The sequence below is a fragment of the Eptesicus fuscus genome, chromosome 3, assembly GCF_027574615.1.
Source record: "Eptesicus fuscus isolate TK198812 chromosome 3, DD_ASM_mEF_20220401, whole genome shotgun sequence".
Lineage (NCBI taxonomy): Eukaryota > Metazoa > Chordata > Mammalia > Chiroptera > Vespertilionidae > Eptesicus > Eptesicus fuscus.
The window spans coordinates 45447803-45466307 of NC_072475.1; the positions used below are offsets into that span (position 1 = coordinate 45447803).

General features: G+C 46.0%; 1 protein-coding gene across 2 annotated transcripts in view; it reads left to right on the forward strand.

The window, feature by feature from the left end:
- ST6GAL1 (ST6 beta-galactoside alpha-2,6-sialyltransferase 1) overlaps positions 1-14829 on the forward strand; it is a 129024-nt gene extending 114195 nt beyond the window's left edge. For both annotated transcript variants that reach the window (XM_054713820.1, XM_054713821.1), the window contains 3 exons: positions 8345-8443; positions 9537-9711; positions 12206-14829. In XM_054713820.1, coding sequence (XP_054569795.1) covers positions 8345-8443; positions 9537-9711; positions 12206-12447 — 516 coding nt within the window. In that variant the 3' untranslated portion in view covers positions 12448-14829. The remainder of the gene's footprint in view (positions 1-8344; positions 8444-9536; positions 9712-12205) is intronic.
- The last annotated feature ends 3676 nt before the right edge of the window (positions 14830-18505 follow it).

Genomic DNA, 18505 nt, shown 5'->3' on the forward strand with positions numbered 1-18505 from the left:
AGCGTAGAGGGTGGTTTGTATGGATTTGGAGCAGGGGGTTGGGAATTAGATATATAAGTAGGGTGAAGTTTTAGCAGGGAGTAAACTAAAAAAGTAGGGAAAATCTAAAGCCAGAAAGGGTTAAGATAAACTGGGGACCAAAGGGGGAAAGGTTAGGAGGAGAGTGATGGCATAATGTTAGCTTTGAGATAGGGTAAAGCGATTGTAAGGGAAAGATGCAAATCAAATGTAGGACACTAATCCAAAAATAAAAGAAAGAGAAAATCAAATGACATTAAAAAAAAAAAAAGTAAAATAATAGTAATAATATTGCTGATTGAAAATAAAAATGTAATAATTAAAAAGGTGAAAATCAATTGAGGAAAAAGAAAAAAATATTAGTTTCTTAAGTATAAGATGCAAAAAATGAAAATAAAAAAATATGAGAATAAAAAATTTAAAAAATTGAAAAAAGAATTGAAAATTAAAAAATAGGAAGACTAAAATGTGCAGTAGCGGCTGTCATTCACTTCCTCTATTATTCTGTTTGGTACGCCTTTTTCCCAGTCTGGGCGGTATTTCAGTTCAGCTTCATTCCAGGGCTCCTCAGTGTTGGAAGCCAGTCCTGCTTTTTAAGCCAGCCCTGTCTTAATTTCTCGTATTTATTTTTGATTACACCAGAGACAATTAGCGTTTCAGCCCCTGGGTGGCAGTGTTTCTGAATTGACTTCCGGGCCTCTCTAGCTCTTTTTTCTTTTTTTTTCCCCCTTCTATGGCACTCACTACTGGTTTGTAGAGGTGTGCGCCTCAGAGCTGCCTCTCTGATGGTCACACGCAGCTCTGGCCCCAGGTTCCGAAAAAACTCCTTCCCCCTGCAGTCTTTCAGGGTTTCCACCTGGGTTTACCTCTGTATTGGGCTTAGCAATCAGAGTCGGAAAGAGCCCAGGTGTGCGGACCGTGGGTCTGTGCCCCAGACTAAGAAGCCTGCACTCCTTTGAAAATTCTTAGTCTGACCCTCCTCGTCAGATTAAAATGAGTTGCTTTCAAGAGGTCACTTCTGTTAGCAGCTCAGAAGACCCCCCTCCTCATTCACGGATCACGGCAGTTCCAACTGCCGCTGATTTTTCTAGGCACAGACCTCCCGGCTCCTGCCGGTCCTGCGGCTGCCGCACTTCCCTCACCCAGCGCTTCCCTCACCCACCGCGGGGATTAGAAACCGCAGCTTATTTCAGACAAAATCTGACCTTTCCGTGGTGCAGTGAAGAGTTTCTTTGAATCCAAATGTTTGCGCTGATAGGGGACCGGTGGTCTGGTGCTCCCAGCAGTTCAGTGTTTGCAGTTGTCGCGGAAAGTCAGGTTTCCACTAAAATCCTCCTTTCCTTGCAAGATGGCGAGGCGCCCGGCGAGCCCGCAGCTCCAGGAGGGGACCCAGCCCCTGTGGGTGCTGCGCGGTCAGAGGAACACTGCCCAGCACTCCCCCGCCTTCTCCTGGAGTTTAGCTGTCCCTTGGCTTGCCCACTTACACTCCCTCTGCGAGCCTCTGCTGCTCCGACTCTCCGCCCCAGGAACAGACTCCAAACCCGACTCTATTCCGTCGCCATTTTTCCTCACCCCCCACTTACCATTTTTTAATGAAAGCTGCCTTGCATGGTCAGAGACGATCAGACAGACCTTGGTGGGCATCCCAGCTCCATTCCTACCTAGCTTTGTGATCTTGGGCAGTTATATAGCCTCTTAGAACTTTCTTTTCATGCCTATTTGGGATTAGGAACTATGAGGAATCAATGAAGAGACATGGACTTGGGCTGTTGTCTGAGTAATGTAACCACTAAGTCTAGATTCTATAGTTAAGATATATCAATGTCTATGCATACACACATGCCCAGAGAGCATATTAGTTTCTTAAGGCTGCTGCAGCAAAATACTACAGATGGGGTGGCTTAAACAACAGAGATTTATTTTTTCACAGTTCTGGGGACCAGAAATACAAGATTGAGGTGCCATCAAAATTGAGATCTCTTTCTGCTTTGTGGATGACTGCCTTTTCTCAGTGTCTTCCATGGCCTTTCTTCTGTATGCCTGGGTGTCTCTTCCTTTTCTTAAAAAGACATCAGTTTTATCAGTTTGGGCCTCATCCTTATGAGCTCATTTAGCCCTAATTACCTCACTGAGAACCCTGTCTCCAATATAGTCATATGGGGATTAGGGCTTCAGCATAAGAATTTGAGGGCTGGGGACACAAACCAGTCAAAAATGGAAAATAAAACAAAACAACATAGTCACAGTGGTAAAATCTGAAGAATGCAATTATGGGTGATTATCATTTTCCTTTATATATATACTAGAGGCCTGGTGCACGAAATTCGTGCACGGAGGGGGGTTGTCCCTCAGCCCAGCCTGTACCCTCGCCAATATGGGACCCCTCAAGGGATGTCTGACTGCCTGTTTAAGCCCAATCCCGGTGGGCCTAAACGGGCAGTCAGACATCCCTCTCACAATCCAGGACTGCTGGCTCCCAACTGCTTGCCTGCCTGCCTTCCTGATTGCCCCTAACCGCTTCTGCCTGCCAGCCTGATCACCCCCTAACCACTCTGCTGCCAGCCTGTTTGTCCCCAACTTCCCTCCTCTACTGGCCTGGTCACCCCTAACTGCCCTCTCCTGCAGGGTTGATCACCTCCAACTGCCCTCCCTTGCAGGCTTGGTCCCTCTCAACTGCCCTCCCTTGCAGGCCGGGTGCCTCCCAACTGCCCTCTCCTGCTGGCTATCTTGTGGTGGCCATCTTGTGTCCACATGGGGGCAGGATCTTTGACCACATGGGGGCAGCTATATTGTGTGTTGCAGTGATGATCAATCTGCAGATTACTCTTTTATTAGATAGGATAGAGGCCTGGTACAGGGGTGGGGGCCAGCTGGTTTGCCCTGAAGGGTGTCCCGGATCAGGTGGGGGTTCCCTTGGGGTGTGGGGTGGCCTGAGAGAGGGGCCTGTGGTGGTTTGCAGGCCGGCCACGCCCCCCTGGCAACCCAAGCAGAGGCCCTGGTATCTGGAATTTATTTACATTCTACAATTGAAACTTTGTAGCCTGGAGCGGAGCCAAGCCTAGTGCTCCCTCCGAGGCCGGCAGCCATTTGTGTTGGGGTTATAATTGAAACTTTGTTGCCTTAAGCAGGTGGGCCTGGCCAGGGTGTGTGGAAAGCTTTGCTTCCCCTGTTGCCGGCGGCAACCCTGGCCTGCTCTCTCAAGCTCCATTCTGCCGCCATTTGTTTGAATTTGTTTACCTTCTATAATTGAAACTTTGTAGCTTGAGTGGAGGCTTAGGCCTGGCCAGGGCAGGCAGAAAGCTTGGCTTCCTCTGTTACCTATGAAACCTTGCTCTCTGTGGCTGTAGCCATCTTGGTTTGGGTTAATTTGCATGCTCGCTCTGATTGGATGGTGGGTGTGGCTTGTGGGCGTGTTGGAGGTATGATCAATTTGCATATTTGTCTATTATTAGATAGGATTATTAGATAGGATATATATTTATTTATATATATATATAGATATAGATATAGATAGATAGATAGATAGATAGATAGATACATACGTGTGTATATTCTTGTATTTTCTAACTTTCTGCAGGCAGCATTTATTACTTTATGATTGGCAAAGTCACTTTAAACAGGTTGCTAAAATAGCAACACTCCATCTTCCTGGGGTAGCATTTTCCTGGCAGGTGTTCCTTGGGGACCTGTTTCTCTGGCAATGACTTTCTCTCCTCATCCAGAGGTCCCCAAGGATCCCTGAACTCAGGCCAGACTCTGCATGTGGCTGAGTACAGGCGCATTTGAGAGGAGCTATATTCTCTCCCAAGTCCCTTCTGCTGCACTTGAAAAAGTGACAGACTGAAATGTGCTCTAGGCACTGCTGGTCACCTGGGAAGGACCCTAGAGCAGTGGTCTCCAACTGGTGGTCTGCAGACCACTGATGGTCCGTGAGGTCCGAAATGTTGGTGACCACTACCCTAGAGGATGGTAGTGTCCTATAAATGAGGCATCTGAGGTATGTAGAGGGGAAGTGACCGAAGACCACAGAGTGTGTTAGACTCAAAGCAGTTCCCCAATTCCCTGAGCATTTCGGAGGATTTTTTTTTTTTTTTTTTTTGTATGGAACTCTTTGAATCTCACTCAGAGGGCTGCCAGCATTAATGTGGTAAGTTCAGAGCCATGTCTATTTAAGATTGAGGGGGGGCTTGTGGCTTCACCCTTTTCTGTCCACCAGATCCCAGCCACTGCCACTTTCTATTTCTCCTGGATAAAGATAGAATTTATCTCTACCTCATCTTAGTTTCATGAATTACTTTTTCATTAGCCTTAAGTAGCTCAAGTAGCTCATTTCCCCTTTGGGTGCTGTGAGAACTGAGGGTGGCCCAGATCCTAATAGTGTGCTGGCTTGTTTGAATATCTCGTGGTTTGTGAAGATAGCCTTATGGGAATAGAAAGAATACTTTAGAAGGAACTGACCTCTGGTCCTGGTTCTGCCTCAAACTCACCTTGAAGCCTCAGAAAGTCTCTCTTCTCTCTGGACCTTAGTTTTCCCATCTGAAAAGAAAGGATTTGGATCTAGTCCCTCAAAGATCTTCCTGCTGTGACAAACAACAACTCAAACAAAAGGCAAAATTCTTATAACACTTCCATAATCCTCATCACGTGCTTTCTCTGCAATTTCCTTGCAAGAGCTATGGGTGTCCCATGCTACCCTCCTTGTATGAGGCAGTGTACCGTGTAGATTATAAGTGTGAATTCTGGGGCCAGTCAAAAGGGCTCTAATTTAGAGTCCCCTAAGTAACTTGCTAACTGGCTTGGGCAAGTTACTTAGTATCTATATTTCCTTGTTTATAAAAATGGGTATACTGCCCAGCTGGTGTTGCTTAGTGCTTAAGCATTGACCCATGGACCAGGAGGTCATGGATCGATTCCAGGTCAAGGCACATGCCCGGGTTGCGAGCTTGATCCCCAGTAGGGTATGTGCAGGAGGCCACGGATCAATGATTCTCTCACATCATTGATGTTTCTATCTCTCACTCTCTCTCTCTCTCTCTCTCTCTCTCTCTCTCTCTCTCTCTGAAATCAATAAAAATATATTTTAAAATATTGGCATATTAATAATTGACTTTAGAACTATCATGACAATGAACTGAGATAATATATGAAAATATCTGGCTTGGAATAAGCATCATTGAATGGTGTCTGTTGTTATCTGTGCTGTGAATACAATGTCCCCATGGAAAGAGGACAGTGCTTAAAGTTGGAAGATGTGGGTTCCATGCCTGTTTCCAATGGCCTGTCAGCTGTTGGACTCTAGGCCAGTTGTCTTGTCTGAACTTCAAACCCCCTACAGGCACATAGCATTGCTGTTATCCTTTATTGTAAAGGAGGAAACTTTGTGCTTTTCTCTTAAGATTTCTGAGGACAGAGGAAGTTGTAGAATTTTGTCTTAGAAGACATGTATGGGAGGGAGGCCTGCTGTCCCCTGGGCTCGCTGTCACCAGCTCAATCTTGCTAAGCCCCATGTGCCAGGATGCTTGCTCTGCCTTTGGACTGCAGCACCGAATGCCTGTGCTATGAGTACAATGTCCCCATGGAAAGAGGACAGCACTTAAAATTGGAAGATGTGAATTTCATTTCCATTTCCTATGGCCTCAGCTGTGGGACTTTAGGCCAGTTGCCTCATCTGTGAACTTCAAACCCCCTACAGGCACATAGCAATTGCTTTTCTTTCTATGTTCTCATTTTAGGAAATGGCTCGAGGTCCAGGAGTCACCTTTGACCTCCCCTCCCCCTTTTCCTTCACTTTTAGCATCCAGTTAGTCTGCAAGCCTACAACTGACAGTTGTAACTATTCTTCATTATTCTCCTACTTAGGCTACAGCTGCAGCTTATGTCTGGTCTCCTTTTCTCTAAAAGCTATACTCCAGAAAACTAGACTATTCAGATCTGTCCTACTTGAAAGCCTTTATTGTTGCCATAATCTACAGTAGAAATTCTGAGCTCCCTTACATGACCCCTGCTTAAATGTCTCTGGTCCCTTCCAGCTCTCCCAATGTATCCTAACCACAACTGGGTAGCCTGAAACTCCCTAACAAGCTCCTCGCTGAGAATTAGGTTGGGCTGCACGTGACAGGAACACTCTGCCTACCACTTAACACTAGCTTAATAAGAGAAAAATGTATTTCTTTCTCATGTAAAAAAAAAGAAGAAGTCCAGAGGTAGACATTCTAGAGCTGGTGTGGTGTCCAGAGTGTCAGGAACCCAGGCTTCTACTACCTTGTGCAGCTATCCTACCATGTGACTTCTACTTCATGAGCCAACATGACTGCTCCAGCCCCAGCCATCACACCCACTTTCAGCCAGCAAGGGGGGGGGAAGGAACAAGGAAGGGCATAACCCTGCCTCTAAGGACACTTCCAGGAAGTCACACTTGCTTACACACCATTGGCCAGAATGTTTGCTTTAAGGGAAGCAGGGGAATTTTTATTTCAGGTAGCCTTTATTTATTTTTTTCTATTCTCTTTATTTATTTTAAATTTAAATCCCCTCCCCCATTACAGTCTACATTCAGTATTTTCTAGTCTTTATTTTAGTTAGCCATGTTTTGAGGTAACCATCTGAAGTGTTTGTTACCAAGGAAGAAAGAGAGAATGGATACTGGGTCACACCTAGCAGTCTCTGCCACACACTCTCACATCTGGAGATTTGTACACGTTGCTTCTTCTGTCCTGGACAGCCTCCCTCTCATCATCACACTCCCCTGGCTTGGCCTGTTCATATTTATTCCTTAACACTCACCTTGTGGCCATCCTCGCCCTGGCACCCTGTACAACTGCACAATCCCTGGCCAAGGTGGGCCCACCACCCGTATTTCTTGCCTGAAAGATATACTGAGGACAGGATTATATTCGCCAGGCTTCCAGGGCTTCCCTACATTTGGGGGAAGGTATGGAGGCGATGTAGCCAAACGACCTAAGGGGCTTGTGCAAATTGCTGTTCTTTGGGTTGTACACAGACCGTCTGCCCTCCCATAGCTGTTCATCAGTGTCACTGCAGTGAGGTTGATTAGGTCTCCACCTTCATGATGGTGAGTGGTCCAGGGCAGGTGGGATTATTGTTGTGATTCTTGCTTTCATTTTCAGTCAGTTCTTGATTTGATTTCTGTGATGTGTTCCTCTCAGTTTCTACCTGAGCAGCATCATCTTCCACCTGCATTTTAAGGGTTATGTCTGACAGTTGATCTCGTATCTCAGTTTTGGAGTTCTTAAGAGGGACCTGACTATTTCACTGTAAACCTTTGGGGCCCCGTTTCTGTCTTTCTCATTTACTCCTGTACTCCATCTGATGAGTATGAAAGCCCAAGGAGATCACCCCACTTGCTCATGGTCACCAGAGCCAAGAATTGAGCTCAGGTCTTTTTGTATCCAACTCTGTTATCTTTCACTTGCCACCATACTTTTCTTATGTTGGTACGTAATTTAATTAACATTTTTGTGCGTAATTTTCTCCCTGAATTTAGATTATTTTAGGATAAATGCCAAAAAAGTGAAATTACTGAGTCAAAGGGCATACATATTATTTTTTTAAGGAACTAAATGCATTTTGTAAAATTGATCTAGCACAGATGTTGGGGAGTCTTATGATAGTCACATTTTGCCCAGTGGGCTTTAACTATCGCTTGCAGGCCAGTCTGGGAGCTCGGGAACGTGGGGGAGGAGAGGAGCTGTGACTGGTCTCCAGCAGGTTATGTGTGAGCATCTCACTAGCATGGTGAGATTCTCGTGTTTAGAGGTGCATGTTTTTGTATATACCATGGCCTCTACACACAGACTGATGACTTCATTTGGTGCTCAGCTACAGACACAGCCCTCCGTTCCAACGCAGCAGAAATCATTGGCCGTGTGGGACTCATGAGAGGTGCTAAGTCTATCTCCATCACAATCTGTAAACACTGTATACTGGACTTTATAGGTGATTAAAAGGATTTCTAGGGACTATGTTAATTAAATGAGATCCTGACTTTAAAGCTCATCCCCTTGCCCCTCTTATGAGGTATAACTGCAAGGGACTATCCACAAGCCTTTTTCACCATACTCTCACCCAGTAATCTCCAAGTCTGAGTGCAACCCTCTCTGCTCTATGGTTGATTAATTATGACAGAATGCCCTTTGAGGACCACATAGTTTGGCATCTTTGCCTTCTTCTCACTGAAGTTAAGTGCTGCACGAAATCTTAGAAGCCTCGTGGGGCTCGGAGGTCTCAGGTGGTCCTTGTGATGTGGGACAAATCGAACATTTACATGTCCATGTCCAGGTGACAGCTTGTCTGTTTCTTCCTGCAGTTGATCACCACAGAACAGAACTTCCTCAAAGACAGTTTGTACAACGAGGGAATCCTGATTGTGTGGGACCCATCTGTTTACCATTCAGATATTCCCAAGGTAAGTGGGTGTCCCCTGGAAACAGGGATTGAGTCTCCTGTTTGCCAATAGCTTTGCCCGAGCTCCTGGCTGACCTGGGCCATCTGGGAGGACTGGCTGTGCCACCCCACTTTATTTGGACAGCAGTTCGGACATATTTCTGTCCTGCACTAGTGCTCCCCATGCTCTGGTCCGCATTGCCTTCTATTGGTCTCCTAACGATGGTTTGTCGCAGGAGGAACAGTGGCTCTTTTGCTATCTGTGTGGTGAGGTTACTCCTGACGAACATCAGCAGGAATAGATAATGGGTTACTATTAGTCCTATAAATCGTGTCACCACCCTTGCCCCACACTTTCAATTTCCAGAATTCTCCTCATTTCACTCTCATAACAACATGAGGAAGTAGACAGAAGTGTCGTTTGTTTCCATTTACAGATGAGGAAACTGGAATGTGGAGAGGGAAAGTCACCTCTTTCAGGACTTGATTTCCTAAGGAAAGGGCCAGATCTGTAACATCAGCTCATTCAAGGGAAGAAGACGGGAGTGTCAGGCCTGCTGGACTCGGCCTATCCAGAATGGCCCTCTCACTGTCATGCGTGGCAGTTGGCCTCTCTCTGGCGTGGGCTGCAGTGGCCACAGGAGAATGGCTTTAGGAAGGACAGAGAACACGGCTCTTGGGACACTGAATTTGCAAGTTGGACGTAGCAATAGTTGGCAAGCTCTGGTGATCTTTCCCACCCCCACTGCCTCAGTTTCCACAGTTTTGCACTGATCTTTGCCCCCATAAAAATAAAAATGAGGGTGGGACTCGATGGTGCCAGGGGCCCCTTGCAGCACTGATATCATTCCCAGATTCTATGATCTTTAAATCTGAAGCTGTTCCAGGGTCACCGTGCTCAAAATCCCCTGTGAGCACAAGCTACATGCTGGCTCCCCCTGCTAATGAGAGCTGTGATATGGAGGGAAGTCTGAAATTTTCTCTAATGGAGGGCCGTGCCTCTGTATTCTGCCTTGCTCCTTTTCTCCTCCCTCCTCCCCATGTCCCCAGTTGAGGATGACTGGTGGCACTGGCATACTTCTCCCCTTGAGACAAATCATTTCCTTCTTTTTCAGTGGTACAAGAATCCTGACTACAGATTCTTTGATAACTACAAGAGCTATCGTAAACTGCATCCTGATCAGCCCTTTTACATCCTCAGACCCCAGATGCCCTGGGAGCTGTGGGACATCATTCAAGAAATCTCCCCAGAGGAGATTCAGCCAAACCCCCCGTCCTCTGGGATGCTTGGTGAGTCTATGTCTGGGAAAGACCTCTTGTGTTTGTTTATAGAGGAGAATAGCTTTCTCCTGGGGTCTCATTCATTCATTCATTTGTTCATTCATTTGTTTACCAAATAATTACTGGGTTTTTGCTGGCTTTGTACACTATGCCAGTTTCCAGCTAAGTTACAGAGATTAATAAGATAGACTTCCTTTTTCTTTAGGATGTTCAGTGGGAGAGTTCAGTCAGGTGTCTGAGGTAGCATTCAATTTGTGCGAGGAGGGAGCGACCACCCTGGTGCCACAGGAGAGAGGACACTATCTAGGTGGACAGTCCAAGAGCTTTGAGGAGGAGTAGCTTTGCATCAGGCCTGTGAGAGGGGCAGATTTGGCAGGTGGATGTGGAGTGAAGCAGAGACAAGAGGGGAGGTGGTAACACAGAGAGAACAGGGCTGGGACTCCGTTGAGGAGAGCGAGACGCTGACATCAGCCATACCACTTAAACATGTGCCAAAAAATTCAGGAACAAGGTAGTATCTTAACACAATATCTTTTAAAAATCACAATGCAAAATTGTATGATGAATGAAATATCAAAATTTTAAATAAAGACAGGATGAATAATAATATGCTGAGCCATAGTGAAATCTGAAGATAAAGGAAGAATCAATAATACTTTATTTAAAATTTAAAAAATTGTTCATGCTAATTGTGGCCCTGAGAGAATGAGCAGTGAAGTTTGACTGGGTTTGGGAGCGATGAACGGAGCTGTGGGAGCTGATGTGGAGTGGGTTGGGGGGGTGGCGGTCAGAGTACAGAGGGGCCCTGAATGCTGGCTATAGACTTTCTTCTTGGACTTTCTCCAGTTCCCTTGGCCTTTAGGGAATATCTGCCTTCCCTCCCTTTCACTTTTAGTTTAGCTGGACCATCGGCAATGTCCACAAGGTTCTAGGCTTGGTATGTGCATGGGAAGGGAAGCTCCCTCCTCTGGGCCTCTGAGTGGGTTACTTACCACCAACAGCCCCCCAACCACTCACCATTGTGTCATTTGCCTTTCTACTTCCCCTATGAGACTGCAAACTCCCTCAAGGGTGGGGACTATGACCTCCCCTGTTACATTGCAAACTCCCTCAGGGTGGGGACTATGGTTGACTCATCCTTTGTGAGTCTGGCACAGGACAGCCCTGTGGAAAATGTTCCCTGAATAAATGAGCAAATAAGTTTTTAATATCAGAGGTACTCCTTATAGAAATAGACAAGGGCTCTTCCAGTTTCACATCTTCATATCTCTCTTCAACCTTTGAATGGGTGGATTTGGGGCTCATCCTGGAGCCCTTTGAGCAGGAATAGTTGGGGAAGCATTATGGGGAACATATTTCTCTACTGCCCTGCCTTTGCCCATGCTGTTCCCTCCACCACTAATCCTCCCCTCTTGGTCATCCCTCATGGCTATGGCCCCTGTCAGCCCCCACACCAGTGCTCTGAGAGGTTTACTTGAGCCCTCTCTCATAGGAAGTGCTCCATCCCATAATTTCTAGCACTCCTGCTGTGCCTACATCCCTTAGTTGCAGATGTATCTTTTCTCCCCCATTGGACCACGGGCAGCCAGAGGGCAGAGAGAGGGCTTTCCCCATATCTGATTCTTTTGGAACAAAGTTGCTGCTAGCAGTTTATAGTTTTGCTGTTAGTGAGAACTGTTCCATCATAAAGTTTCCCTATATTTATGTTGACAAAAGGGGTCTTAGAGTCATGATCTTATTGCATCCTAACAATAATAATCTGGGTGGTAGGAGGTAGGTAGATAACCATGTTGAGGCAGATGAAGAACCTGAAGGACATGTCCTGCACGAGATGATTGAGCCAGGTGGGGACAGGTGTGGGTGGTAGCAGCAATCTCCTGCCTCTTGTTGGGTTTGCATCTCAGTTTCTGCACCGCCTCCCTGAGAGCACCAACGTGGCCCCACCTCCTCGGCTCTAATCCTTACCTGAGTGAGCAGAGCCCATCAACACAGACCATGGCATGCTCCTCTTCCATATTTCCCTCTTCCCAGCTGAGGGAGGAAAAGTCTTCCCACTCCACACTGTTTCCTGCAAGTACCATAAGAAACACCTTCTCCCAAATAGCACCATCTAAGAGGTTCCTTCGGGATATAAAAGTACTAGAAAGTATTATGTACATGTGATGGTACTGTCCTCTCTTCACATAGCTCATTTACATAGATAAATGCATTGATGATGGATGGAGTCCATCAATCTGCTAATGTTTAGGGAGGACCTGCCATGCACTGCGTTCTGGCCTGCATGCTAGGGATACAAACGTGCATCAGGCTCAGTGACCCGCAAGGAACAACCTGCCAGATTGGCTTACCAGAAGGACTCATGATGGGAATCATAAGAATAACTAGGAAATCCAGATAGACGTCTCCCCAAATTAGGGGTCATGAGCTATGGACTCACTGGGCAGAGCTCCGAGGAGCAGGGTGGGTTTTCGGGCAGGACTTAGCCTCTTGCTCCCCTCTGCAGGCATCATCATCATGATGACGCTGTGTGACCAGGTGGATATTTACGAGTTCCTGCCATCCAAGCGCAAGACCGACGTGTGCCACTACTACCAGAAGTTCTTCGACAGTGCCTGCACAATGGGCGCCTACCACCCGCTCCTCTTTGAGAAGAATATGGTGAAGTACCTCAACCAGGGTGCGGACGAGGACATTTACCTGCTTGGAAAAGCCACACTGCCTGGCTTCCGGAGCATTCACTGCTGAGCATGGGCTCCCTGGCCGGGTGCCCTCACCCTTCTCCATTGGGCATTTATAGCCCATCTCTTGGCCACCCTGGGCCTGGGAAGACCATCTTCCCGAACAGCTCCTGCCTGCTCCTTGCACTCTAGGCCTTCCATCAGCAAGGGCCCTGGGGCTTCAGGAAACCAAGGGCGAGGGAACCAGGCCCAGCCTGCCCTATAGCCATAGAGGTGTGTGAGCCCAAAGCCCCCTGCCACACATGGGCACATACACCTAGCACTCTTTCTAGACAGAGTCTTCCCCTCCTTCCACACGGGTAAATGTAAGACCTACCTTTTCTACCAGGGCTGCCCAAACTGGGCTGGTTTTCTCACAAACCAGCACTCCATGTTGCTTGAAATCTGCACTTAGACATTGATTTCATGTTTGAAAGAAATTCTCCCAAATTATGATTATGTCTATAGGGTGGCTCTGGGGACGGGAGTTGGGGTGAGGGGTAAGTAAGTGCTACAGGGTGTAGGAAACATGCTCGATTCCTCTGAAGGAAGTTGCTCCCAAGGTTCATGCCTTTGGGAGAGGCAGTGTCCTATCATTCAGGCTGTTTGGCTGGTCCCTCGGCCTGGGTGCCTATGTGCAAAGGGTCTTGATGAACCCACATTTCTTTTCATATGGAGATGGAGCTACAGGAATGTATAGTCTCCATCCTCAAGTTGCTCACAGTTCAGTGGGAAAGACAGACGAGTAGGATGCAGTGAGCTCAGTGGCCTGGGGGCCTGTAGAGAGGTGGACTTGCTGTTTGTCTGTCTGTCTGTTTGTCTGTCTGTGCACCCTGAGGATGAGGAGCACACACTGTGTCTGTGGGTCATAGAGGGCTTCACAGAGTGGGGGCCAAGGAATGGGTTTTAGAGAAAGAAGGGAAACATGTCAAGCAGATTTTGTCTGAGTCATTTGAGTTATGTTTTCCTTTCTGCCTTTATTACCCATATTTATTCTCTATGGTCTGCCTGAACTTTCAGGCTCAAATTATTTTTTGAGGAAAATCCCAATCCATGTGGGAGGCAGCGAGTGCAGCCCCATGGACGATACAAGAACATTGCCAAAACCCATATTTCTCTAGGTTCAGCTTGGCCTGCCCTGAGCCTATCCTACTAGTTGGGTTTGTATTGTACACTGTATCCACCTCTTCCTTTTTAATGCTCACCCCAAACTTCCCTCTATCTATCATCTTGTTTTTCCCTTTAAAATGGCCCTCCCCCTTCCAGAATACTTCTAAGCATTTTCTCCTTTAAAAGTATCCTGACCTCAATGTCTTTGACCTTCATGGGCTTTCTGTGAAAGGTCTCTCAGGGAGTAGGGATATGGTTCCCAAGAACTTAAAGTTGCTCTCTGAGGTCAGAACCTTAGAGACCATAACTGATTTTCACAAGGTGAGCAGATGGCCTCCCCTGCTGCCTCTCTAGCAAGTGGTCAGGGGCAGTCTCCTATTTACTAGCCATGCCACCCTGGGCAAGTTTTCCTGTCTGAGCCTCTGTTTCCATATCTGTAAAATGGGCATGATGAACCTATTTCACAGTGCTGTTGTGAGGGTCACATGAAACGCCTGCCCTGACTCTGTTCCTGGCACCTAAGAGGTGCTCAGTACATGAGAGTTTTCTTCCTTCCCTGACTAAGGACCTGCTCTGTGTTCACACCTGGACAGCACCCTGCTTTGAAGGAGGCCAGAGGTGGGGTCCTGTCCTTAGAAAATTAACTGTCCTGTCGGGAGACAACTACTACCCTGTTTGGAACAACCATGAGACTATCTGAGGCAGTGGAGGGGGAAGAACATGCTCCTACTCCTGCCTGCAGCCCAGCCCAGGCCTGATTCTGCTTGAGAATGGGCGGAGGGAGCACTTGGGCCGCTAACTTCTGTGGAACTAGTCTTGCCTGCCTCCCGGGGCCCATAAATTTTTGGCTTGCTTTTCTTATTTGACTCACGCATTACAACCTTTGAATCATGAACACTGAGTGCAGAGGAACGTGTCATTCCATCCTCAGGAGATAGATGTTGGTGTGGACACTGAGACTACACTGGGTAGATGCTAGCTCTTAGTTATTATTAATATAAGGGATCAAATTAATTTAAGTGTGATTCTGTGCTCTACATAGAAACTCTTGTAAAATGCACACACTGTTGATCTGGTGAGATGTTTAATATGTATTACAGATAGTTTAAAAAATTGGAACGCCCCTGTCTCTAAGGGGTTCAGTCTCCCACAGTAATCATGTGGTCCTCTAATCCTTTCACCAATCAAATAGCTGTTGACATGATTTGGAGTTGAGGCATCTTCTGAAAAATGCCTAAGCTAATTTTGAATTATTCAAAGCTTATGTAAATTTTTAAATAAATGTTTTGTTTTTTTTAAAGTTTGTCCCTCTCTTCTTACTTGATAAGGGAACAACTGATTGTCACCTCTCATCTCCAAAGAGGACACGGCTGGAATCCTGAATCCCTAAATCTGCCCCCACTAGCCCCTCTGCAGTGCTCTAGGAAAAGAAATGGTCACTTATGTGTTAGGATAGCATCTGTGAGATACTGACTGATTTATTGATTTGTCTTTCTTTTGCTTTTGCTTTTGCTTGGATTCACATGACTAAGCTGTTGTTTGTGCAGCACCTTGGGAGAAAGCAAAATAAAAGGATGGTACTTACCTTGGTTTCCAAGAGTCTAAAACCTTTAAAGGAATGATGTCCTAAGGGAATAGCCAAAATGTTTGGATAAAGATCCCGAGGAGATGCAGGAATAAGGGGAGAAGGAATTCCATGCCTTTCCCTATGGGTTGAATATGTTCCTTTAATTTCATACGTTAAAGTCCTAATCTCCTGTGCCTCAGAATGTGAACTTACTTGGAAGTAGAATTATTGCAGAGGTAACTAGTTAAAATGACATCATACTGGAGTAGGGTGAGCCCCTAATCCAATGTGACTGGTGTCCTTATGGAAATTTGGGGATAGACATGCATGTAGGAAGATCGCCATGTGGAGACAGGCAGAGATCAGATCAGAGATTTGATCTCAAAGACCAAGAAGGCAATGATAAATGATAAAACCCACACATTCCAACCCACACAGGGGCTGGAATTACATAGACCTTTCAAAGGGAATTTTTAAGACTGGTTTGACAATACCTCTCCTACAAGCCAAAGATTGCCAGCAAATCACCAGAAACTAGGGAAGAGGGGCATGGAAGATTCTCCCTCAGAGCCGTCAGCAGGAACCAACCCTGATGACACCTCCATCTCAGACTTCTAGCCTCCAGAACTGTAAGAAAATAAATTGCTGGGTTGAAGCCACCCAGTTTGTGGTATTTTGTTACAGCAGTCCTAGCAAGTACTCCAGCTTATAACTCCCCACCTACAATAGAGTCCCCTGGGTCTGGAAAGGATAGTGAAAGGGTTGTGGCTGTCTAAGGGCCTAGAGAGGGGGTCCTGTGTCCAGCTCCCCAGCCAAAGCTCTGGGAATGACCTTCTTGGAGGATGTGGCTTCACAGGAATGAGAGTCCAGGCAGATGAGACCTGAGGCAGCCTTGAGGAGATTCCCTTCCTGATGAAGATCATGAATGAAGGACACCTGAGTAGCCAGATAACACCAAAGACTACTCCCGACCACTGCACCCAATTCCTTAGTGTTGTATGTTCCCCGGAACTCAGATGTAATGCCATATTGACTGAGATTGTTTTTCTGCCAGGATACCAGTAGAATGGAAGCTCAAAATAGAAATGACAGAAAAACAGATTTCAGTGAGTTTGGGAACTGAGATCTGTGCTTTCCAAATTACAGTGGCTCTAAATCTTTCTTGTGGCGATGAAGTCTGTGCTTGTCTCTAATGACATCTCTGCTGTAGGGCAGCCTACAGGTGGGCCGGCCCAGCTGAACAAACAGTGCCAGCTTGGAAGGCTCAGGTCCTGGCATCACCCGAAGTGCTCTCTGTGCTTCTTCAGATGTTTGTCTTTACCTCTTGCCAAAGAAAAATCGAGGGAACCTTAGAGCAGGTGAGAAAAAGCTACATAAAGTTCATCACACTCCAAAGTCCACTTGCCAAAGGTCTGTCTGAAGGCACAATTAGGTGAATGGAAAAGGAACAGTCATAGGCACAGGCACAAAAATGGCTGAGAGTCTGTTCCACTCAGCAGCTCAGATTGAGACAAAGGCCTTGAGCCTTCACAAATCTCCATGGAAGGAGATCAAAAGGGAAATACCTGCTGTGTTCCTACATGAAAACCTCTTTTCCAAACAAGAAGCGTCCCCTTCTTGGAACATATCTCACAGGGAAAGTGTGGCCCTGGGCAGCACTTAGTAATAAAGTATTCAATGGAGAGTTCTAGGTGGAAGTAAAAACACAGAGGAGCCCTGAGCAGCCTCTTTCACAATAAAGCAATCCACCCATAGAAGATTATAATGCCCCAGGCAGTGCTTACCAAGAGCAGGGAGTTGGTGGTTTGGCGGGCGGTGACCATGCTGATCTCACTGTCTGTTATACTTGGCCAGCAGTGCGTAATCTCAGCCTTTTCCCCCTCCAGCTTCACGCATCTGAGTTATTTCTCATTAGACCATGGTAAATTCCATCAGAAGCCACATAGCAGTATTTCATGTTTACCAGCTGGAAGGATACCAGCGCGGCCAGCCCACAACTCAAGAGTGGTAACACTTTTAAAAATGATCCTTACGTTGAAGTTTCTGCTCTTGCCTAACTAAGCAGCCTTTATTTAGGATAGACTCTGTAGGCCATCCCTGAAGTTCATTTTATACTCTTGGAATCTAATGTCCACTAATCCTGCCAGCTATGCCTTTGCATCCTCTTCTTGAAAACTTTAAAAAAGTATATTAAATGTGTTCTTCATCCATCTATCCATCCACCCAATCACTTGTTCATCCAACTGATAAATATTGGTGTACATACACTGTGCCCCATCCTGGTGTCACTTGATAGAGTTACAAAAATAATAATAATAGTGACAACTAGAGTGACATCACCAAAATGCAACATAGAAGACCCTGCCTCTGTACCCACACAAAGGTCAATAATTAGACAGCTAGCCACAAACACAAACAGCTCCGAGAGAGCTCTGGAGTCCACTTAAGAAACCCTGTGGAACAAAGAGCCTGAGCATAACTGCACAAGAAGAGAAGGAAGACAGCTTCATTTTGCCTGCATCTTCCCATCTCATAAGCTGGCATTGCTCAGTGCCAAGAGGGTGCTTCCTAGCAAGAAAGAGCTCTCCTCACAGAAAAAAAAGCAGGGTGAGTGACCAACTTCAGCTTTTTAGGGTGCCACACAGCATTGATGCGATGGATGAGGTCAGATTTCAGGTAGATTTATTGAGAGGCAGCATTTTTTTAAAAAAAAAAACATACAATTACACTTGCTTATACCTCTGACATTCACCTCAGATACATTTCTGTGCACAGAGCAGTGATACTTCTATAAGGTAGAGCCTCCCATTCTATTTGAAGTCTAGGGAATTCCCTCCTAATACCAGAGGAAGAGATGCGCTGACCTATTTGACACATTGGTAGAAAGAAAAACATATTCTTCCTCTGCACAGATGTAGTCTTGCACAATGGTGTGGTTTGGCAAGGGGATTCTAGTAGAGTTTCAGTCCCCATTAACACGCTGGGCCAGATGTCTTTGGGCAACACTCAAAAAGCACAATCCCCCAAGGTAGCCCTGGGTCTTGGATCATGAAGAGTTATTACCTTAAGATTTTTTTTTTTTTTTAGTGGTTGACAAGTAAACATGCTTATCTCACAGTTTGTAATTACATTTGCAAGATTTCATATTTGCTCCCAGTCCAATAAGTTCCATGAAGGTAGGGACTCTGTTTTTACTCATTCACTGAGTAAATTGCTAGTGCCTACTACAGTACCTGGCACATAGTAAGTAAGCTCTCATTATTTGTTCAAGTCTTTTCATAACCATGGCTTCAATACTTTGGGAAAGAGCAAAAGGTGTACCTCATATCTCTCTGATGTGACTACTGTCCAAAAGTTTATCTATGGGAACTCCTAAAGAGAAGAGTGAAGATGACTGGCCATTTCAAAA